The 24,432-nt window shown below is 36.5% G+C and overlaps 1 protein-coding gene across 4 annotated transcripts in view; it reads left to right on the top strand.

Moving 5' to 3' along the window:
- Nucleotides 1-22,521, top strand: part of IFT81 (intraflagellar transport 81) — a 70,891-nt gene extending 48,370 nt beyond the window's left edge. For all 4 annotated transcript variants that reach the window (XM_045534855.1, XM_045534854.1, XM_045534856.1 and 1 more), the window contains 7 exons: nt 3,633-3,761; nt 5,311-5,400; nt 14,536-14,622; nt 15,978-16,049; nt 16,130-16,215; nt 20,942-20,987; nt 21,783-22,521. In XM_045534855.1, the coding sequence (XP_045390811.1) occupies nt 3,633-3,761; nt 5,311-5,400; nt 14,536-14,622; nt 15,978-16,049; nt 16,130-16,215; nt 20,942-20,987; nt 21,783-21,965 (693 nt within the window). In that variant the 3' untranslated portion in view covers nt 21,966-22,521. The remainder of the gene's footprint in view (nt 1-3,632; nt 3,762-5,310; nt 5,401-14,535; nt 14,623-15,977; nt 16,050-16,129; nt 16,216-20,941; nt 20,988-21,782) is intronic.
- Nucleotides 22,522-24,432: the final 1,911 nt, after the last annotated feature.

Here is a 24,432-nt window from a genome sequence, read left to right as displayed (position 1 = left end):
GTGAGTGGTAACGCTTATACTTTCATCTCGTGGTTCCAAGACCCATACATTCTGCTGGGAACACAGCACCATAAAATGGGTATTGGTTTAAGGTATATACCCTATCCTAAAGAATAGAACCCATTTTCACAGGCCATTAGTTCCAAGCTGGGACCTTAGCTATACCTTCAAAAGGCTGTTCCACTATTCTATCAGGCCATCAGCTTTCCTGATGGTGTGGTATGTGGTAAAATGAATTCTATGGTCATATCTCCTTTGCCATAAAGTGGGTCCCTTGGCCTGAGGTAATATGTGGGGTTCCAAATCAGTAGACAGACACTCTGAGACCTTGGATAGTGGTGCTGGCTAAAGCACAATGGACAAGAAAGGCAAACCCATACCCAGAATATGGGTCAGTCCCAGTCAGGATGGGCAGAAAGAGTCTGATGTTATTGAATTGCCATGAAGTAGGGGGTTGGTTTTCTTGAGGGATGATTCTATACCCAGAGCTGAGGATTAGTCTCTCTTGCTGGCAGGTCAGAAATTTGACATTGGTAGTAGCTAGATGAGCCTTGGTGAGAGAGAGCCCATGCTTTTTGGCTGACATATAACCACCATCTCTACCAACATAGCCATTCTGTTCATGAGCCCATTACAAGCACTGAGTGGCCAGTGACAGGCTGGCTGACATCTCCTGGCCATATCATCCTTTCCACTTTATTGGTTCAGTGCCTCTTCTAGTGGCCACGTGATAGAAAGATCTTCACACTTAGTGCATACTCCCATAGGTCCATTCACATGTGTCTTCCCTAAACCTCCCTGACCTTGCTGTCTTACTTCTTCCAGGCCCCTGAAGCTAAGCCATTTGCCACTGCCCAGAGGATACAGGACAACCTGGGAGCTCAAGGTTCTTAGTGGGGGTTCCCAGACACCCCTGGTCAAGACTCAGCATCCTTTTTCTTCCCTATCAGGGCCCTAACTTTGGCATAGCATATTTGCCTAGACTAAGAATTCAGCTTCCTCTGAAGTTTTGCCAGTCTTACAATTAAGCCCTGTGCCTGATTTTCAGGGCCCTCTGCCCTTCAGCCATGGGAAATGAGGGTTTATTGAAAGCCTTTTTTGTCTTTCTCTCCTTATGTTTCCTCCATTTTCTTGTGGACTCTCTCCAGTAAGATTTTCACACCTACCATTCCACTGATATTTATCTTTTCCAGGTCACCAGTACTTTCACATTGCTAAATCCAATGATTAATTCTTAGTCCTTTTTCTTTTTTCTGCAACAGGGTCTTGCTGTGTCACCCGGGCTGGAGTGCAGTGGCATCATCATAGCTCACTGCAGCCTCCAACTCCTGGAATCAAGCAGTTCTCCTGCCTCAGCTTCCCAAGTAGCTGGGACTACAGGCACACAATACCATGCGCGGCTAATTTTTTTTATTTTTTGTAGAGACGGCGGTCTCACTGTTGCCCAGCCTGGTCTCAAACTCCTGGCCTCAGGTGATCCTCCCGTCTCAGCCTCCCAAAGTGCTAGGATTATAGGTGTGAGCCACCACACCCATCCCAATTGTTAGTCTTTTTCTTACTGGACCTATTAGCAGCATTTGACATAGTTGATCACTCCCTCTTCCCTGTAAAAAATTTTTTTTGTCTTCTAGGACACTGTACTCTCCTGGTGTTTCTTCCAAACTAACACTTGTGTTCCTACTCCATTGCTGATTTCTTCTCATTTCTTCAAGGTCTAAATGTTGGATCACTTCTCTACCCAGGCTACATTGGTGATCTTATCTTCATAGCTTTAAAGATCCTCTATATGGTGACAACTCACTGATTTATATTTCCAAGATAGATTTCTTCCCTGACTCCCGTCTTGTACATATAATGTCTTGACCTCTCCACTTGGATACCTAATAAACATTTCAAACTTTTAACACTTCCAGAACTAAACTTCTAATCTTCACCTCCTCCTCAAACCTGGTTTTCTCCAGTCTTCTTCATCTCAACAAATGGAAGTCCCTCTGGTCAGAAACCTTGGATTTCTTTAGCTCTCCCTCTCCCTAACATCCCTACATCTAATCGGTCACAATATCTTAATGAATTTACCTTCAAATTATGTGCAGAACCACTCCTTGTTACCTCTCTCCCCAACACCTGATTCATGCTATCATCTCTAAGTTGAATTATTAGGATGGTCTTCCAGTTGGCTTTCCTCCTCCTACTTTTGGCCCTCTATAGTTGAATGTCAGCACAGATGTGAAAGTGATCATTTAAAAATTCCTCTACTGTGAACCCTAGAAGAGCTCCATATCTCATTTAAAATAAAACAAAGCTCTTTCATTGAGCTAAAAATAAGGTAATGATAAAATTTATCATCTAGGCCGGGCACGGTGGCTCACGCCTTTAATCCTAGCACTCTGGGAGGCCGAGGCAGGAGGATCGCTCAAGGTAAGGAGTTCGAGACCAGCCTGAGCAAGAGTGAGACCCCATCTCTACTAAAAATAGAAAGAAATTATCTGGACAACTAAAAATACATATAGAAAAAATTAGCTGGGCATGGTGGTGCATGCCTGTAGTCCCAGCTACTCGGGAGGGTAAGGCAGTAGGATCACTTAAGCCCAGGAGTTTGAGGTTGCTGTGAGCTAGGCTGATGCCATGGCACTCTAGCCCGGGCAACAGAGTGAGACTCTGTCTCAAAAAAAAAAAAAAAATTATCATCTAGACAAGGATACTTTTGAGAGCACAAAAGACAACAGATGTACACTGAGAGTATCCCAGCAAACCAGCTGAGCCTTACATGATCTCTCCCTCACCCCACCTCATTCTCACTGCATTTTCAGCCTCACTGGCTTCCCTGCTGTTTCTTGAACAGGCCAGACAGGTAATGGTTTTTGAACTTGCTGATGCCCTGGGCATCTGTATGACACACTCCCTCACTTCCTTCAGGGCTTTGCTCAGATGTCGTCTTCTCAGGCTCACCTTCTGTAACCACCTTGTGATTTAAGAATCCAGCTCCATCCATTCTCATCTCACACTATATGTATTTAACTTATTTATTTATTTACATATTGCTTATTTACTCCCACTAGACTTTACTCCTACAAGCTCTTTGAGAGAAGGGATTTTTTTTTTCCTGTTTTGTTCCATGGTGTATACCTGGTGCCTAGAGTTGTGCTTGGCACATTTAAGTATATAATAAATATTGGATGAGTGCAAATGCAAGTACAATGATCACTTGAGAATTTATTCATTTACCAAATATTTATTGAGTGTGTCCTATGTTTTAGGTTCTGTATTAAGTACTTGGCATCATTATAAAGTCTAAAATTAGTTCATTAGGTTCTTTCATGTGGGAGGCTCAGGTTTGTTTCCTGGCCAGTCAAAAAAAATGTTAAAAATGAAAAAGGAGGAAAAAAGTTTAAAATTAGAAATATTTCTTATGCATCTGGAAATACCATAGTAAAATTTAGCATAGGTTTATAACATAAAGACGTGTAACTGAATGAACTAATAATTGAAATCAATGAAGATTGTTCTTTAGATTTCTAAACTAATTTATTTTATTTACAACTCTTTTGCTGTATATGAAATTTATATACTTCTTATGGAAACCAGCAAGATTTTGATGCACATTTTGTGAGCTTTTTATTCTTTACTTATAGCAAACTACTGAGGAGAAAAAGGGTATATCTGGATATAGTTACACCCAAGAAGAGCTAGAAAGAGTGTCTGCACTGAAGAGTGAAGTTGATGAAATGAAAGGACGAACACTGGATGACATGTCTGAAATGGTGATTACACATTTTTATTTTATTTTATTTTATTTTATTTTATTTTATTTTATTTTATTTTATTTTATTTTTTTGAGACAGAGTCTCACTCTGTTGCCCGGGCTAGAGTGCCGTGGCATCAGCCTAGCTCACAGCAACCTCAGACTCCTGGGTTCAAGCGATCCTCCTGCCTCAGCCTCCTGAGTAGCTGGGGCTATAGGCATGCGCCACCACGTCTGGCTAATTTTTTCTATACATTTTTAGTTGTCCGGTTAATTTCTTTCTATTTTTTCGTAGAGACAGGGTCTCACTCTTGCTCAGGCTGGTCTCAATCCCCTGACCTTAAGTGATCCTCCTGCCTCGGCCTCCCAGAGTGCTAGGATTACAGGCATGAGCCACTGCACCCAGCCCGTGATTACACATTTTTTAAAAGTTTTCTTTTATTGTGTAACTAGAAGACAAGTGGTTTGTGTGTTTGTCTTATTTTCAGTGCAACATTCAAATTTTCATTTCTGTACATCATTTACTTTATATTCTTTCATCTGTCTTTATCAGTCTCTTTTGAATTTTTCCCTTCTAGTAAGGTTGTTGTCAACTTCTAATAGTTTATGCATTTGTATTTTTTAATATATAAAAGTTATATAATATTGAAGAAATATTTATGATAAAAAATAAGTTTTCCCAAATCATACCACTCTAATAAAATTATTTCATTTTTGTGTATGTCCTTAGTATCTTTCCATATTCACAGCTACTGTTCAGCCAGAGTGCACTCGTACATTTTCACCAGGCATTAAAATATTGAAATCTTTCTTTACTTGTTAGTATATAGTTGCTGCCTCAGACCCTCAGAGTATCCCCCTCCACTGTCTTATCCATATTGGCCATTTCCCCAGAACTCTCTAGATCTCACCACAGTCTAACTCCTAAAAAGATTAGCATATATTACAGAAAAGGCCTCTAAGACCCTATTCATCTCTTTGACAGATGTCCATTCTGATTGGTTGCTATTTATGCCATTTGGACTATTAAGTATTAATATTTTGAATATCACTCCATTCATATTTATGTGTATTTTTATAACTTACATAATTATCTATTTTTATATTAACATAACACAACATGATTATAGTTGTATACAGGCAACTTTGTAATTTCTTCATTCAATGTTTGCCTATAAATATTTTCCCCTAATGTTTTAGTCTTGATAATTGACATTTTGAATGGTTAAATGGTATGGTATTGCATCTTGCTGAGGAATCAAGATTTACTAAATGACTTCCCTATTGTTTGGCACTGAAGTAATTTATAGTTGGTTTTGGTTTTGGTTTTGTTTTGAGACAGGGATCTCACTCTGTTGTCTAGCCTGACCTCAAACTCCTGGGCTCAAGTAATCCTCCCACCTCGCCCTTTGAAGTAACTGGGACTACAGATGCACACCACCACACCCAGCTAATTTATAGTTTTTTACTCTTATATTTAACACTGCAGTAAATATCTTTATGCATGTAGTATTTTTATTCTTTTGAATTCTTTTTGTAGGCGTTAATGTTTTTTGTTTAAATGACAGGTAAAAAAACTGAATTCACTGGTATCTGATAAGAAGTCAGCTCTAGCTCCAGTTCTAAAAGAACTACGACAGTTGCGTCAGAAATGTCAAGTAAGTGCATTTGATTTTGTGATACTTTTAGTATTCTATCTTGTTCAAATGTACTAGTTAGAATCCTGAATATTTTATTTGGGTTATTATAGAAACATTATTATCATTATTATTATATTGATCTAATTCTGCAAAAGAGAGTAATAATATGACCTACAAATGTTTTTGTTTAATTTATGCTATTTATTTGGTTGTATATTATTGAGAGGAGAGAGAAGGAGAAACAGCAGTTTAAGCTGAAATCTCAAGTATAACCAGATAAGATGTTTCCTTTAAATCATACTCATGTCAGAGCTATAAATATGAAGTCACATTCTTCTGTGGCCAGGTAAAAGCTCAAAGTCTGCCCACGAGTGGTGACAAGTTAACTTTAGATTAATGAATTTGCTTTGCTGGGAGGCGTAGTGTGGGGCAAACTATGATAGCTTATGAGAAGTGATGAAATATTATTACTTGGAAGCTAATACTAACCACTGTTTTAAAGATAAACTGTCAAAAGGTAAATGCCTTCCACAAATCCAAATTAGGTAGCCTCTACCATTTGACGTTAGCAGTTCCCTATTTTAAATACTACTTATTTTTTAATTTGTTTAACTGTATTTAACACTTGAAACTACCAAAATGCATTATCACATTTTTAAAGAGCAGAAGTATTTAAAAATACTTTACACTTCTTACTTTAGTGGGTAACCTTCAAATATTTAGGAAATTTTATAGTGAAGTGTTAGTATATTTCCTTTCTATTGTATAGGCATGTTTTTCTAAATCTGAATTTTAACAGCTGTTTGAAAATTAGAGCATCACAACTCAAGATGTATAATTTAGATTTATCTAAATCTTTTATAATCATCTGGAATTAGAATAGCATCTTGAAAAGTTTCATATTTATTTTCTTAGTGGTTCTATAAATTATATGTAATTAAACGGAATAGTTATATAATTGCTAAAATATAAAAAACTAAAATACTTATATTTTAGAGTATGCAATCTGATAATTATTAGTTTCACTGAAATATTTCTTATTTATTGATTACTTTTTCTTATAATAGAAAACCATGCTCTTGGCAAGAATTCAAACTGTACAGAATTGTTTTAAGAGAAAGAGGAGAAATTCTTCCTCTTTCTGCATCCCCAGCACATTCCCTAGAAATAATGACTATTAATAGTTCCTTCTGTATCCTCCGGAAGTTTTCTGGGAATTAATGAACAGATAATTATTTAGTAGCTACCTTAAATTTGTTCTCCACATCTTTGCTTCACTTTCTAACAAAGGCTTTTTGGCTTTTGGGGAACTGGGGTGGGCAGGGTGCAGCTGGAATCAACCCTGATTGATACTGAGATCAAAATATCTGCTTCTTTTATTTACATGTTCCTGTTGTACATTTTTTTGCCCATCTTATATTTTCCACTTTAAAAAAAATTATTTTGTCTCGTGTGTGTCTCTTGAATTGGGTTTTGCAATGTGACATCATCGAAAGGCTTATTTTAGTAGATAAGTATAGCCTGTTTATATTTATTAATATGTAGACATATTTGGTTTTAGTGGTATCATTTTATGTTTGGCTTTTGATTTTAAAGCCTGTAAGAAATCTTCTCCATCTTCTTCTCCTTCCTCATGCATGCGTGTATGTGTTCTGACATGTGGTTTTGTTCTAGCCATTGTAACTCTGTCATTAATCATCCATTTTTTTCTATAGTATCTATTCTGTTAATTCCCACTGTGAGAAGTGATGAAATTAGTTGGGGGGTTTTTTTGGGGGGGGGTTGTTGTTATTGTTTCTTCTGTGTTTTTGAGACAGAGTCTCACTCTATCACCTAGGTTAGAGTGAAAATTTGTGTATTTCTTTTTCCTTCTCCCTCCCTTCCCTCTCCTCTAGCACCTGATTTTAGTTGATAGTATTGTCTTTCTTAGTGTTTGCCTTTATACTTTGGATATGCTTATACTATGACTTGATTTGTTACCTTTAAATGATATTCTTTGATGTTCTCCCCACCCACCTCTAGCAATTAAAAAAATGAGGAAACCAGCTTACTTATTCTACATACCACCTTCTTTTTCTCTTCTCCTTCTTGCAGGCTTTGTTGTATCATTTCTACCTGTGAGGGTGTATAACATTTACATTCTATTCTATTACACTATTTCCCACTTTTGTTTTCAGCACTAGACCTGTAATTATTAGGTCCAGTGCTCATTACCACCCCATTCAACTGCCCTTTATCTCACTTCTCTTTGGATTGTCTGTAATTTGTTCTCTAGTCGAGTCCTCAAAAAAAGGCTCACAAAAACAATGTTCTCTGATGAGTTCTTAAATATTCTACAGTTTAATGCCTAAATATTTCAATGACAGCTTGACTGTCAGATCGTGCATTCTTTCCTTGAGGATTTTTTTAAGTATAGCTCCACAGTCTTCTAGAGTTAAATGTAGCTGTGGGGAGATCTGAGGCCAACCTAATATTGTTAGTGATTTGATCTTGAAAGGAATGTGTATTTTCTAGTTGTTGAATACAGGGTTCTTCATGTGTTCATCAGACCAGCCTTGTTAAATGTGTTGTTCTAAACCTAATGAATGGGGAGTTGTCAGTGGGTAGAAAGTTTCAGTAAAACTTTTCAGATAAAAAGCGTTCCGTGGATGGATGGTGGTGATGGTTGCCCAACCTTGTGAATGTGCTTAATGCCACTGAATTGTAAACTTAAAAATGGTTAAAATGATAAATTTTGTTGTGTGTATTTTACCACATCAAAAGAAAAAAAAAATCTTTCTGGTTTCAAAAAAAAAATGCTTTTTGGTGAATTTATATGTTTTATCTTTTTTTTTTTAATTTTCTTTATTCCTAGTATACAGTGCTTTTTGCCTAGGAGTCTTATTTTGTGTACTCTTACAGTGGGTATGCCAACTTTCTTATGATTAGTATTGCTTGGTATATCTTTTTGTTTCTGTTTACTTTCAACTTTCTATGTACTTACTTTTATCTTGTATATGTCTCATAAAAAGCATACAGCGGGACTTTGTGTGGGTGTGGTTTCTTACATCTAGTTTTAGAATCTGTCTTTTAATTGGTGAGTTTCGTCTACTCTGCTTATTGATACATTTGGATTTTTTTTTCTATTTTGTACATACTATTTACTGTGCTTTTTCTTTGCTTATTTTCTTTTTTACCATCCATTGTACTAGTCCTGTTTGCTTTCTCTTCTTTTTTTTCCTTTTCTATCTTCTACTTCTATTCTGATATGATTTACTCTTAAGGTTTCACACATATATTAATATATTCCTAAGTCTAATTTATTCCTAAAGTCTGAAGTTAATCAGCATCTCCCCAACAATACAGGGACCTTAGAATAATTTAACTCTCCTGCCTTACATATATGTTATCCTCTGGCATTTAATTTCATTATTTCTGCATCTCTAAAAGTAGTTGTCATGGTGGCTGTTGCTATTTTGATTACTATTTTGTATAATCATTTCCTGTTTAGATTTACTGATATATTTAGCAATTCTCACCATTGGTGCTTTTATTTTAACTTCTTAATTCTGGATTCAGTTTCCTTTTTTCCTGAAATTCAATTTTCTTGTTTTGTGTGGTTTCTAAAAATAGTTTTCTCAGTAAAGAATTGTTAACAATAAGTAAACCATCTTTTTATTTCCTTCTTAAATAATGGTTTAGTTGGAAAAAATATTTTCACTGCTTTCTCCTGCTGTGTTGAAAGCTCTGCTATTAGTTTAATTATCATTTCTTTTTTGGTAATATCTTCCTTACAATTGGTTTTAATATTTTTTACCTTTTCTTTGGTGTTGTCCAAATTTCATTACTGTGATCTAAGTGTAGATTTAGTTTTATTTACTGTGTGCTAGAATTTGTGTTTTGTGTCTTCCATTAATTCTGGGAAAATTCTACATAATATATTCCCTCCCCCATTTTTTCTAGTCTGTTTTCCATCTACTCCTATTAGATATATATTAGATGTATTTATTCTGTTCCCTATTGCTTAACCTCACTTTCATATTTTCATCTTTTTGTCTCTTTTTGTTGAATTTTGGGTAATTTCTTCAGCTCTATTTTCTTGTTCATTATTTTATCTCCTCAGTGGTATCTAATCATTTGTTTATTCCATCTACTTAATTTTTAATTTCAGTGACTTTTTCATTTCTGTTTTTTCTCACTGTGTCTTTTTCTCTTCTTTTTAGTTCCTTCTTTATAGTTTTTATTATTCTATGCATACTTGTTAGGCTTATTTCTAGTATCCAGAGTTCCTTGAGGTATAGTCCTGCTGCTGTTTAGATCTTCTGATTCTTATTCCTAATGGATTGTTTCCTTATATGCTTTGTATTAGGTTGGTGCAAAAGTAACTGCGATTTTGATTTTTTTTTTTTTGAGACGGACCTAGGCTAGAGTGCCATGGTGTCAGCCAACCTCACAGCAACCTCAAACTCCTGGGCCATTCTCCCCCCTCAGCCTCCCGAGTGGCTGGGATTACAGGCTAATGCCACCACACCCGGCTAATTTTTCTATTATTAGTAGAGACGGGATCTCACTCTTGTTCAGGCTGGTCTCAAACTCCTTACCTCAAGCAATCCTCCCACCTCAGTCTCCCAGAGTGCTAGGATTACAGGCATAAGCCATCTCACCCAGCCTGGACCATGAATTTTAAATCATTATAACTAGACTCAAACATATCTTTATTAATAAAATAGGAACCATTATAATCAACACATTTTTGCCAATGAGAAATAAGTTTATTTATTCCTGCAGTGTAAAAATCCATACTTCAGGATTCGACAAACTCTTGGACAGCATTTTCCATAATCCTGCTGGTTGTGGAAGCACGTTCCCTGCAAAATTTGGCAAGATGCTTGAAGAAGTAGTAGTTGGTTGGTGGATGAGGCAAAACTTCGTAGCCCAATTCGTTCAACTTTTGAAGTGTTGGTTGTGCAACACACTGTCGGGCATTGCTGTGGAGAAGAATTGGGCCCTTTCTGTTGACCAATGCCAGCTGCAGATGTTGCGGTTTTCCGTGTATCTCGTCGATTTGTTTAGCATACTTCTCAGATGTAATGATTTTGATGGATTCAGAAAGCTGTAGTGGATCAGACCGGCAGCAGACCACCAAACAGTGACCATGACCTTTTTTTGGTTCAAGTTTGGCTTTGGGGAAAGTGCTTTGGAGCTTCTTCTTGGTCCGACCACTGAGCTAGCTGGTTGTTGCCGGTTGTCACACAAAATCCACTTTTCATTGTATGTCACAATCTGATCGAGAAATGGTTCATTGTTGCATACAAGAAGAAACCATGACACTTCAAAATGGCAGGTTTTTTTTTTTATTTTTGATCAGTTCATGAGGTACCCACTTATTGAGCTTTTTCACTTTTCCAATTTGCTTCAAATGCCAAATGACCGTAGAATGGTTGACATTGAGTTCTTCGGCAGTTTCTCCTGTAGTTGTAAGAGGATCAGCTTCGATGATTGCTCTCAATTGGTCATTGTCAACTTCTGATGGCTGGCCACGGCAATCCTCATCTTCAAGGCTGTCGTCCCCTTTGCACTACTTCTTGCACCACCACTGCACCGTATGTTCATTAGCAGTTCCGGGGCCAACTCCGTTGTTGTTGTTGTGAATGTCCCTGCTGCTTCACGACCCATTTTGAACTCAAATAACAAAATTGCTCGAATTCGCTTTTTGTCTAACATCAGTCTAAAATAAATATAAAATACATTGACCAGGCATGGTGGCTCATGCCTGTAATCCTAGCACTCTAGGAGGCCAAGGCGGAGGGTTGCTTGAACTCAGGAGTTCAAGACCAGTCTGAGCAAGAGCGAGATCCCATCTCTACTAAAATTAGAAAAAAAATTAGCTGGACAACTAAAAATAGAAAAAATTAGCCAGGCGTGGGGGTGCGTGCCTGTAGTCCCAGCTACTGGGGAGGCTGAGGCAGTAGGATCACTTGAGCCCAAGAGTTTGAGGTTGCTGTGAGCTAGGGTGACGCCACAGCACTCTAGCCTGGGCGACAGAGCAAAACTCTGTCTCAAAAAAAAAAAAAAGACAGAAAAGAATAAAATAAATATAAAATAAACAGCAAGTAATAAGTCATTAGCAAAAAAACAAAAAGCGAGAAATTTGCATTAAAATGATACATAATGTTACCACATTTATTTAAGAATATATTCCAATATCAAATGGCAAATGTCCACAATGCTAAAACCGCGATTGCTTTTATATCAATAGGGTTTTGTCTCTTGAATCTTGACAGTTAGTATAGAGGATATTTCCCTCCAGAGTGGTTTTGCAGTTGTTCTGCCAGATATTTTAGAACTATCACAAGCTTGGAGCTAATGTTAAGTTACTGTCTTAGCTTGGAGTTTCTAGACCATGTAGGTAGGGTAAATTCAAGCTCCAAACTTGCCTGACAATAGGCCTCTTTTTTCCATTTACCTCTGCAGTAGTACAGCTGCATACTGATCAATTTGGCCAACAGACTCCAGGCCAAAAATGGCTTTTATCAACTATAGCATCTTCGCGTCACTGAGAGGCCCAGCAGCTACCTAAGTACATAGCCTCTGCTGCCCCTTCTCCCACTTAGGGTGCATGACTGTCACCCTTGAGAGCCTTGGGTGTCTGAAGATCACTTTGATACATAAAAGCCGTGGCCCCTTTTTCCCAGAAATCTTTTATGTTACACTAGTCACCCCAACCTAGATGCAGTCTCACACAACAAAGACAGCACACACATTACTCATCTCTGTCAACTCTCCTGTTTCCAGGGAAACTGCTGTGTGCAACCAAGGTGATTCTCAGGCTGGTATTAACCCATTCCTCACAAATTCCCAAGTTGAAAAGAGCTTGGATTTACTGCGAGATCCTCAGTTCTAACTTCCTACTCTGCACAGGCTAAGGCTTTTCATCTGCTCTGCCTGGACGTTAAAATCACTTTGTTACCAAGACTGACCACTTTCAACTCCTTTCATCAACAGTAGCCACCTAGTGACATTACAGGCATCCTTTGGTTTTGGTCCTGGTAATTTCTCTTATTTCCTTGAGAGTTCAGTTTAGCTCTGGATTTAAAAGGATGTTTGCTCTACCTTACCAATCATTTATAGATACAGTCATGCATCATTTAATGACGGGATATGTTCTGAGACATGCGTCATTAGGTGATTTCATCATTGTGCAAACAGCATAGAGTGTATTTATACAAACCTAGATGGTATAGCCTACTACTCACCTAGGCTATATGGTAAGGCCTATTGTTCTTAGGTTACAAACCTGTATACCAAGTCACTGTACTGAATACTATAGGCAATTATAACACAATATTAAGTATTTGTATGGTGCACCTGTATAGGGCACTTACCATGAATGGAGCTTGCAGGACTGCAGATTGCTCTGGGTGAGTCAGTGAGTGAGTGGTGAGTGAATGTGAAGGCCTAGGACATTACTGTACACTATTATAGACTTTATAAACACTGTACACTTAGACTACACTAAATTTATTAAAATTTTTTCTTCAATAATTACTATAGCTTATGGTAATTTTTTTACTTTATAAACATTTTAAGTTTTTTAACTTTTTGACTCTTTTGTAATAACACTTAGCTTAAAACATAAACACATTGTATAGCTGTACAAAAATATTTTTTCTCTATATCCTTATTCTATAAGCTTTTTGCTATTAAACATTTTTTTTATTTTTACTTTTTAAACTTTTTTATTAAAAACTAAGACATAAACACACACATTAGCCTAGGCCTATATGAGATCAGGATCATCAATATCACTGGCTTCCACTTCCACACCTTGTCCCACTGGAAGGTCTTCAGGGGCAATAACACACACAAAGATGTTAGCTCCTGTGATAACAGTGCCTTCTTCTGGAATACCTCCTGAAGAACCTGCCAGAGGCTGTTTTACAGTTAATTTTTTTAATACAATTGGAAGCAGTACACCCTAAAATAACAATAAAAAGTATAGTATAGTAAGTATATAAATGTAGCATAGTTGTTTATTATCATTATCAAGTATTATGTACTATACATAATTGTATGTGCTGTACATTTATATAACCAGCAACACCGTTGGTTTGTTTATACCATCACGACCAGCACATGAATTATGTGTTGTGCTATGACATTATGATGCCTGTGATGTCACTAGATGATAGGAATTTTTCAGCTCTATTTTAATCTTACGGGATCACCGTCATATATGCAGTCTGTCATTGACCAAAATGTCACTGTGTGGTGCGTAACTGTACGTTTAGCATTTCTAGCTGTTTGTAGCAGATTTTCAGATTATCTCATTTAAAACATTACATTAGAAGTTAGTATGTTAGTACTTAAACGGCCTGGACTCAAACTCTGACTCTGCTCTTTTCCAGTAGAATCCTCTTTGACAAGGTACTTGGCCTCCCTGAACTTTCTCAAAGCATTATATGGGGTCATTAGTAGCTCCTTCCAAGGGCTGTTGTGAGATTTAGTTATTGTCAAGGGTATAGTTCAAACATCTTGGTATGGTTTATGAGTTGTTCAGATCAGGCCTCTGCCTGAGTCTTCAGCTGCCTCTCTCACCACTTCCCAGACATACTGCAGCATAATAAACTACTTGTAAGTTCCTTAATGGTTCTTGTTCTTTCTAGCTTCCAATCCTTTTTACATAGTGTTCCCACTCTCTTCCTTTGTTCACCTTTCCCCTAACTATTCTTATTCTTACTAATCCTTCATGCTTAGCTTAGATATCAGTTTCTCCAGGAAGTTGTCCCCAGTGATCCCCAAGCCTGGGTTATGTTCATGAGAGTCCTGTGTGTTCCTATAACACCTTGCATTTGCCCGTAATAGCTCTCAGTAGCCTGTTTACCTATCTGAACGTTACTTGAGGGGAAGAATTTTTGGCTGTTTTGTTTACTGCTGTATCCCCAGCTCCTAACAAAGAGGCTGGCACATAGCTCAATACATGGTAGCTATTATTATTATCAGCACCTTCATCTGTCATAATTCTCAAATGTCTGATTGTTGTATAAATAACTCTTAAGTATGCCAAGAAGCTTAGAGTTAAGTTACAAGTCTGACAAGGGCATGCATTGTTTCAGAGCCACACTTTAGGCCTTTGTTTTTCACTTATTCTGTCATTTGCCCTTTTCATGCTAGGAATTAACCCAGGAGTGTGATGAAAAGAAATCCCAGTATGATAGCTGTGCAGCAGGCCTCGAAAGCAATCGGTCCAAATTAGAACAGGTAAGAAGGAAGTTTTTATTTTAACAATTTAGCAGGTTGGGTGTGGTGGCTCACGCCTGTAATCCTAGCACTCTGGGAGACCAAGGTGGGAGGATCACTTGAGGTCAGGAGTTTGAGACCAGCCTAATCAAGAACAAGACCCCGTCTTTACAAAAAATAAAAAAATTAGCCAGGCATGGTGGTGCACGCCTGTAGTCCCAGCTGCTTGGGAATCTGAGGCAGGAGCATCACTGAGCCCAAAAGTTTGAGGTTGCAGTGAGCTCTGATCACACCACTGTACTCTAGCCAGGGCAAAACAGTGAGACCCTGTCTCAAAAAAAAAAAAAAAAAAGTTAGCAAAAGCAGCCTGTGTATATACATTTTCACTACACCAGTGTCAAAAGATTCCTAAATCTTTATTACCATCTCCTGAGCCTGTCTCCTAAGCTCCAGAGATCCTTATTTCTTGAAACTTAATGTATACACACTGAATTTTCCATCTGTATCACTACTGCCGAAGTCCAAGTCCTGTCATCTCTTGCCTAGACTTCCATAGTAACCTTCTCCTTGCTCTCCTGCTTCTACTCTTGCCCTCCTAAGTTTATTCTCCATAGAGCAGCCAGAGAAACCTGTTCAAAATTTAGGCCACTCTCTACTGTCTTCCCATTGCACTTAAAATAAAAATCTAACCTCCAACTTATGGTCTAAAGGCCGCACCTGCCTCATTAACTTCATATTCATGTGTTCCACTCCTCGTCCATGGAGCTGCAGCCATACTGACCTTCTTCCTGAACTTCAAACAGACCCAGCTCGTTTTCACTTCCAGGCGTTTGCACATATTCTTCCCTCTGCCTGGGACACCCTGCCCCTAACTGCCTTCCCTTCTCTTTTTCATCATTCATGTCTCAGGCTAAATGCCACCACCTCTTTGAGTTCTTCCCTGATCACCATATCTCATGTTTCCCCACTCTCTTCCCCAACCTGGCCCACCCAGTCTCTCTATCACATTCTACTGCTGAATTTTCTTCATTGCAATTATGCCCATCTAAAATAACCTTCATTATGTGTTTATGTCTATTTATGTTTATATCTGTTTACTTGAATGAGAACAGAAACCTGTCTGTTCACTGTTATGTCCCCAACACTTAGGATAGTGCTGGACACACAATAGGTACCTAATAAATAGATAACTAAATCTGCAGGTTTTAGGGTAATATGAGTATTCTCTGGAAAAGATTGTAACTTATCTGCCAGAGTAAAACAAGGTTAAAATTGCAGAAAAGGAAATGACTCTGATGTTGTACATTTAAGGTCATTCTCTCTGCATCTGTCTTGATCTTTCAATAATGTTATTCATTTAAAATTATATATTGTAGGAAGTTAGAGGACTTCGTGAAGAATGTCTTCAAGAAGAAAGTAGATACCATTATATAAATTGTATGATTAAGGTAAGACACAGTGGATCAAAAATTTTTCTGAGATTTTTCTGTATCAAAGACTTTGCTAAAACTTAAGTCTTTCCATTCAGAACCTAGAAGTTCAACTTCGTCGTGCTACTGATGAGATGAAGGTATATGTCTCTTCTGATCAGCAAGAAAAAAGAAAGGCAATTAGGCAAGTAATTTCATTGTTTTTATATTGAGTTACTTAATGTTTTTACCTACAGAAATCTTATAAATAAGATAGAATTATTTAGAGTATTTAAGTAAGCAGACACTAAGATATTATTTGGACTAAATCTTATTAAACATCTTCTAGATATTCCAGCTGTGCTAAGTAGGAATACTTACAGTTTTAATTCTTACTTGCTTGCTTTTTTCATGGTGATCAAATATGTATATAAAATTTGTCACTTTAACCATTTTTAAGTGTACAACTCAGTGGCACTGAATACATTTACAGTATACAACCATAACTACTATATATTTACAAAACTTTTTCATCACCACAAACAGAAACTCTTGTAACCGTTAAGCAATAACTCCTCATTCCCTCCACCCCTGGGAATACATATAGTTTCATAGTTACTTTGTTATAAGCATTAAGAGTTGGTCCCTTTTTAAAGTCCCACGTGGCCTGAACTCTAGTAATCTGCCTGTTAATTGTACACTGTAATGACTGCATTTTAGCTAGAACTGTGTGATTGTAGTGTTCAAAATGAGAAGGGTGTATAAATAATGCTTGGTCTGTGTGTGGTGATTTTTTTTTTTTAATTTTAGCTTGTGGCATAATGTAGTAAATCAAATCCGGCCTTAAAAAATACATTTATAGGCCAGGCTCATGCCTGTAATCCTGGCACTTTGGGAGGCTGAGGTGGGAGGGTCGCTTGAAGCAAGGAGTTCGAGACCAACCTGAGCAACATAGCGAGACTCCATTGCTACGAAAAAATAGAAAAATTAGCTGGGCACAGTACCGTGTACCTCAAGTCCCAGCTACTCAGGAGGCTGAAGCAGGAGGATTGCTTGAACCCAGGAGTCTGAGGTTGTAGTGAGCTATGATGACACCACTGCATTCCAGCCCTGGCAGCTGAGCGAGACCTTGTCTCAAAAAAAAAAGAAAGGAAAAAAAAAACCCAAAGCATTTATATTGCTAGCTGTGATAAAATGCAGTAATTGAACAAAGACAAGCTTCCTTTTCTCTCATCACAATTCAAATGTTATGCTTTTTACCATCCAGTAAAAACTCAGAAAAAATGTAGAATTCACATTTATTTTAGATTGCAGATGAGACTTTGAGTGGCATATACATTTATGTTACAAAAGAAATCTAAGAAATAGAGTGTCTTGGCTGGGTGCGGTGGCTCATGCCTGTAATCCTAGCACTCTGGGAGGCCGAGGCGGGAGGATTGTTTGAGCTCAGGAGTTCGAGACCAGCCTGAGCAAGAGTGAGACCCCCATCTCTACTAAAAAAATAGAAAGAAATTAGCTGGACAACTAAAAATATATAGAAAAAATTAGCCGGGCATGATGGCGCATGTCTGTAGTCCCAGCTACTCGGGAGGCTGAGGCAGAAGAATTGCTTGAGCCCAGGAGTTTGAGGTTGCTGTGAGCTAGGCTGACACCACGGCACTCTAGCCTGGGCAACAGAGTGAGATGCTGTCTCAAAAAAAAGTTAAAAAAAAGAAAAAGAATTAAAAAAAAGAAATAGAGTGTCTTGCAGAATGTGAATTTTTTTAATGTAATGCACTAGAATGCAAGCCCGACTGAAAATATTCTATAAATAGAACAGTGTTTTTTCTAATACTCTAACATATTAAACTAAAAATGTACTTATTCATATTCTTTCATTGAATATAAACTCTGCTCATATCATTCTGTGTAGTCAATGCTAAGAAATGAGAAAAGTTAATTTTTTTCTTGAAAAATAAAAAGTTTGGGCTGGGTGTGATGGCTCATGCCTTTAATCCCAACACTTTGGAAGGATCACTTGAGGCCAGGAGTCTGAGACCAGCCTGAACAACAAAAATATGTTAAAAATTGGCCATAAATAAATAAATAAATAAATAAGTGGCTGGGCAGGGTGGTTCGGGCCTATAGTCCCAGCTACTTGGCAGGCTGAGGCAGAGGATCACTTGAGACCGGGGGGTTTGAGGTTGCAGTAAACTATGATGACACCACTGCACTGTAGTCCAGGCAACAGAGGGACCCTGTATCAAAAAAAAAAAAAAAAGAAAGAAAGAAAGAAAGAAAGAAATTTAAAAAAGCTTCAGATATTAAGTTCCATTTCTTCCAGAGTCTTCAGTATGCATAGTAAAGGAAATAATTACAACTAAACTATTGATTTTCTGATCTGTTTTCTAGCCAGATATTCTTTTTTTTTTTTTGAGACAGAGTCTCACTCTGTTGCCCGGGCTAGAGTGCCATGGTGTCAGCCTAGCTCACAGCAACCCCAAACTCCTGAGCTCAAGCAATCCTTCTGCCTCAGCCTCCCGAGTGGCTGGGACTACCGGCATGTGCCACCATGCCCAGCTAATTTTTTCTATATATTTTTAGTTGTCCAGCTAATTTCTTTCTATTTTTTAGTAGAGATGGGGTCTCTAACTCCTGACCTCCAGCGATCCTCCTGCCTCAGCCTCCCAGAGTGCTAGGATTACAGGCGTAAGCCACCACGCCCAGCCTCTAGCCAGATATTCTTTAAAATTTTAAAAATCATTATAAATCTTTATCATTCCATAGTTTTCCTGTAGAAACATATTGTGTCATGGTTATAGTAGTACATGATAAGAATATTATGAATAAAATGAAATTGATTACATTCTAAAGTCACTGATACATGCTTAAAATATTGTTATTCCATTTTCAACATTTATGGTACTTCCTGGTAAGTCCAAAGGTATAAGAAATTAGTTTGGTTTTGAAAGATTGTCTAGAAACTTTAATTTTATTTTAAGAGGCATCATGTTTAGTTCAAAGTACCAGAAAGGGACTAAAAACTTTGTTCTAACCTGGTTTTTCCAATTCCTAGTTTCGGGCAAGTCACTTCCTCATCTATAGAATAAGGAGAACAATACATATAAGATCAAGTTCAATATAACGTATGCAGCAGTTCTTTGGAGATTATGTAGCATGAGTTCCTGGGGGGCACATAATGGGTGCTTTATAATTATACCTTGAATAAATTTGTTGAATAAATAAAAATTAGAGGTTTTTATTTTTATTTATTTTTGCCCCACCTTCCCCCACAAAATTAGGTTTTAGTATATATAATATACTGAGCCTGTTGATTTCTTGAGAAATTTTTACATAAATGGAAATTCTAAAACAATTTGGACTTTTCTCAGGCATGGGTTAATAAATGAATTATTGAAAGCTATCTGAGCTATAACCATATATTCTTCTTGAGTAAAATATCATTTACATCCTCCTAGGTGTTTTTCCCTGGAGAACTGGAAAGGCAAGCAGTTTGACTTAGTGTCTCATAAATTTTAAAGGCAAAACGAAGGTTCATCAGGATTATGTTTATTCCCCTTCACTCTCATTCCTGTGCACAGATTCTACCCTCACTTCAGCTCTGTAAGGACTTCGGATACTTTTGATTGCCATTTTCTCTATTCTAATCCTTTACGCCCCTGTTCTGTATAATTTCCTAATCTTCTTTCACTCAGGCAGCTATACTTTCTCTTTTGTGGTTTATGATTTCTTAGATTCCCAATTTTGTATTGTTTGATTTCTTCTTAAATGCTAAAATGTAGCTTTATACAGAAAAACACACACAGTCTATTTCCACCCAAATATAAGGTCTAAAGTCTCTCTTACCTTCTTTGTCATTTGTTTCTTTGTCCTCATTCTTCACTCTTTGTCCTTACCATGTCACTGACTCTAAACCTCACTTTTTGTCTTGTATAGTATTAAAATATAGTTATAATTTTATTTAAAGATAAAATACAATATTATTTGTATTTTTATTTCTACAGTAAAATTTTTGTTTTGCTTTGTTTTTTGGCTTACGAAAGAAATACTTATTAAAACAAAAGTAACCATTATGAAGTAGTGTGCACAGAGATTGGATGCTGTCCATATTGTCATGCCTCAAAAACATCTACTGTTAATACTTTGTTGTACATGATGCCATATTCTTTCCCCATGCATTGGCTAACACATCTGCGTATGTATACATGTGTGTGTTACCCAGTGCATGGGAAATTTTCATATGTGTGTATATACATGTATATGTGTATACAAAAATAAGATTAAACTACATATGTAGTTTTTCTCTTAATAATTTATCTAGAATTCTTTCACTTCAGTATTTATAGATTTACCTCACTTTTTGTACAACTCTATATTATTCCTTTGAATGGATATACCATAATTTACTTAAACATTTCCCCATCTGTAGACATTTGGTTTGTTTGCACATTTTCACTGTTATAAGCATTGATGAAGTAAATAGTCTTTGCTTTTATGTTTATTTAAGTTATAGGCATTTTTCTATAGAATGACTTCCTAAAAGGAATTGCAAGGTTAGATGTTATTTAATGTTTTTTTAAAAAAAATTTATCCTTTCCCCTTTCTGCAAACGTCTTCAAAAACAAAGTATAATTTGAGCAAATGTGTTGCCATTGTTTTAAGGGTAGATTAACCAGAAATAGTACTTAACATTTTAATTCTCTTAATTCCCTATGCAATGTTTTGGCTTCTTTTTTTTCTTAAATTACTATTTACTAGAAGAACTGACAGATAGGGAAAGACAAAGTATTTGATAATGGGTTTCATTCTGACTCCAGTAACCAAAACTATATTGCCTGATATATTTAGATAGGTATGTTGATTTATAATTTAGTTGTATGATCAAATCAATTGAAGTAAATTGAAAGTAAATCATTATGTTGACTCCCTAGGGAACAGTATACCAAAAATATTGCTGAGCAAGAAAACCTTGGAAAGGTAAGAATTATTACTTATTTTTTTAAATGTGTCTAACTAATTTATATTTTCCGTACTGCACGTGGTTATGACATTGTCATTCTTTTCAGAAGGTTTTACAGGGGGAATGGTTAATTCCTTTCAAAGATGAAGACCCTTTTTTAGTAATTTAGTTTTATAGAAATAAAGGCACAGCCGGGTGCAGTGGCTGCCGCCTGTAATCCTAGCAATTTGGGAAGCTGAGGCGGGAGGATTACTTGGGGCCAGGAGTTTGAGACCAGCCTGGGCAACAATAGCAGGATCTTGTCTCTACAAAAAATAAAAAAATTAACTGGACATGGTGGTGTGCACCTGTAGTCCCAGCTACTTGGGAGGCTGAGGCAGGAGGATCGCTTGCTTGAGCCCAGGGGTTTGAGGTTGCAGTGAGCTATGATTATGCCAACGCACTCTAGCCCAGGCAACAGAGCAAGACCCTGTCTCAAAATTAAAAAAAAAATACAGCAAAAACTTGAGTTCTGACTTCCAAAATCTGCATTCTTTGTTCTACACCATGATACTGTTCTACTTTTCTGATTCCCTTTATCTTTTTCCCTCCTTTCCTTCATATTTTTCTCTGCCCTTTAACTTCAGGCTGTTCTACATCTACCTTAAATTTAATTAACTTTTATAATCTTAGTTTTGATACATTATAGGAGAATCTGGTTTATTTAACTATTATCCATCAACTGTGTAAAATATACTATATTCCTCTGACTCTAGCAATAGAAGTAAATCCCTGTAACTGAGATTTAATCATTCTTAATTTTTTTATGGTAGACGCTTCGGGAAAAACAAAAAGCTGTACGAGAAAGTCATGGTCCAAATATGAAACAAGCAAAAATGTGGCGTGATTTTGAACAGTTGATGGAGTGTAAGAAACAGTGCTTTCTGAAACAACAAAGCCAAACTTCCATTGGTCAGGTAATTCAGGAGGGAGGAGAGGACCGGCTGATACTCTGAATTCGTATGTCATTGTTTAGAATTTTAGCTGATGCTACTAGCTATAAGCATGATCCCATTATGTATTTCTTTTCTTGAAAGTGATTTCTACAACATTTTGCTTTCAGATTAGCTATTCTTTATTAAGGTTTCTTGGAAAATAATGTTAAGGTAGATTTAGATCTTAAATTTTTTTCATATGAAAAAGAGGCTTTCATTGTTTTGCTTAGTTTAGACATCAGTGGTGTCTTCTGAGTTTTATGAGACAGGAGGCTAAGTTACTATCTGTAAATGTAAACATATGTCCATTAAGAAACATGTAGTTTTTTAAAAATGTAATAACCCAATGGCTTAATGTTTTTCTTAATCTTTTTTTAACTTTAGAGGAATCTTTTAGGAACTAATATCTCTTGTTTTGAAGAAACATTTATATGAAGTTCAGCAATTCCTACAGTTTCACTTCAGTTTCTTTTTCTTCTGTAAAATGTAAAAAAATTTAATATTTTGAATAACATATTTGTTCTATTTGTATAATTTAAAGGCAAATAAAACTTGGTACATATATCATGGCTGTTTATTTAAAATTTGTATAGTTGTTTTGTGTCAAAATTTATTCTTTTAAAGTAAGTATTGGCTGGGTGCAGTGGCTCACGCCTATAATCCTAGCACTCTGGGATGCTGAGGTGGGAGGATCATTTGAGCTCAGGAGTTCGAGACCAGCCTGACCAAGAGCGAGACCCCGTCTCTACTAAAAAATAGAAAGAAATTTTATGGACAACTAAAAATATAGAAAAATACAGAAAAAATTAGCTGGGCATGGTGACGCATGCCTGAGGTCCCAGTTACTCAGGAGGCTGAGGCAGGAGGATTGCTTGAGCCCAGGAGTTTCAGGTTGCTGTGAGCTAGGCTGACACCACAGCATTCTAGCCTGGGAAACAGAGTGAGACTCTGTCTCAAAAAATAAATAAATAAATAAAATAAGTAAGTATCTATATTCTAGTATTGTATTAAATTGAAGGATTATTGCTTATTTTTACCAAAAATTTATTATAGATTGAATAATATGATAGTCTTGGGGACTGTAATTTTAAATATAAAAAATTATCATAGAAAATAGATGTTATCATATACTAAAAAATTAGCACAAAATTCCAAATGAAATTCAGGAGTTCAGAGTGCTTCCAATCTCTCCTTCATTTTGACATGGTACCTGAAAAGTTCATTGTTTTTCCTTAAATATGCTAAATTTATATACCATGCTTTGCTTAATTTTAGTTTCAGTGTATTATTCAAAATATCTTGTCTTTATGTTTGAAAACTCAGATTTCAAATTGTTAGCATGTCAATCTTAGGCTAGTTCTTTTTAGTTATCATAAAAAAAATTCTTTGAAAGAAGAAAATTGTTTCTACCCTGTGCAAAATATGGGAACTTGGATCTCTTTGATCCCATGTGTGTTGTACTGTTAATTTTTGTTTGAAAACTTGTTTTATAAAGTTTTTTGTGATCAAAGAACCTCACTGGCTAGAGATTATTGGTAATTCTAGCAGCTATATAGCAAGAAGAGATGGAATCCATCAGACCAAGGAAGAAGTGGACTTACCAGGAAAGTGGAGAAAGAAACGTCTTTAAAATTTAAAAAAAAAAAGAGAGAATTTCAGTGTTAGCAAGTGATTTGAATCTGATCCTCTGCTTATTTTATCCTTTTATTTGGGCAAGTATCAGCTACCAGCATTCTCATTTGTGCCTTTAGATCAACCAGTAGATTGACTATACACTAAAAGAAAAAACTTTGTTTCAGTATGTAGAAACAAACCCTTGTTAATTCAGTATTTTTGGACATTGAGGTAGATATATTTGTGCAGTGTTGGCTACTGGGTTGTTATTTTTAAGCCAGTAGTAGGTGATACTCCTTTAACCAGAATATGAATTCCTTTGCAAATATTTGAAAAAGACTAGATGCGCTTTTCAGAAACAGCATTTTATTTCCCCAAAGGAAAGTCAGCTCACAATATTATTAAGCTTGGTGATCAATCTTTTTTTTTTTTTTTTTAGCCCTCCACTATCTTTGGTGCTTCTCTAAATTTTTTGAATTGTTAATAACAGATATGCCAAGGAATGCTTATAATTCTACTGATTTAACTGTTGCTTGCAGTCTTTATTCCATACAGAAAGAATATGTGGATTAAATACAAAGGAAGCTCCAAAATTACTGTATTAACTGAAGCAGAACATCATTATTACTTCAAGGAAAGCAAATTGAAAAAAACCCCTAAAAGTACAAAGTTATTTATAGTTTTTATGTAACATTGGACATTTAGTAATGTAGTTTAATGGGTTTTGTGCAGTGACTTTCCACTCATTTTGTGATTTGATTGGAACATTAAAAACTTTGACCAACTCTGACAGTTTTTGGCAGCTGGCAGTTACAGAAGAAGAGCTTATTACATTTTTCCTTCAGGATTTATACTCTAGCTGGCTAATTGATGA

Source organism: Lemur catta, chromosome 21 (assembly GCF_020740605.2).
Source record: "Lemur catta isolate mLemCat1 chromosome 21, mLemCat1.pri, whole genome shotgun sequence".
NCBI lineage: Eukaryota > Metazoa > Chordata > Mammalia > Primates > Lemuridae > Lemur > Lemur catta.
The sequence above is the reverse complement of the archived record's forward strand: the minus strand, read 5'-3'. Positions and strand labels throughout refer to the sequence as shown.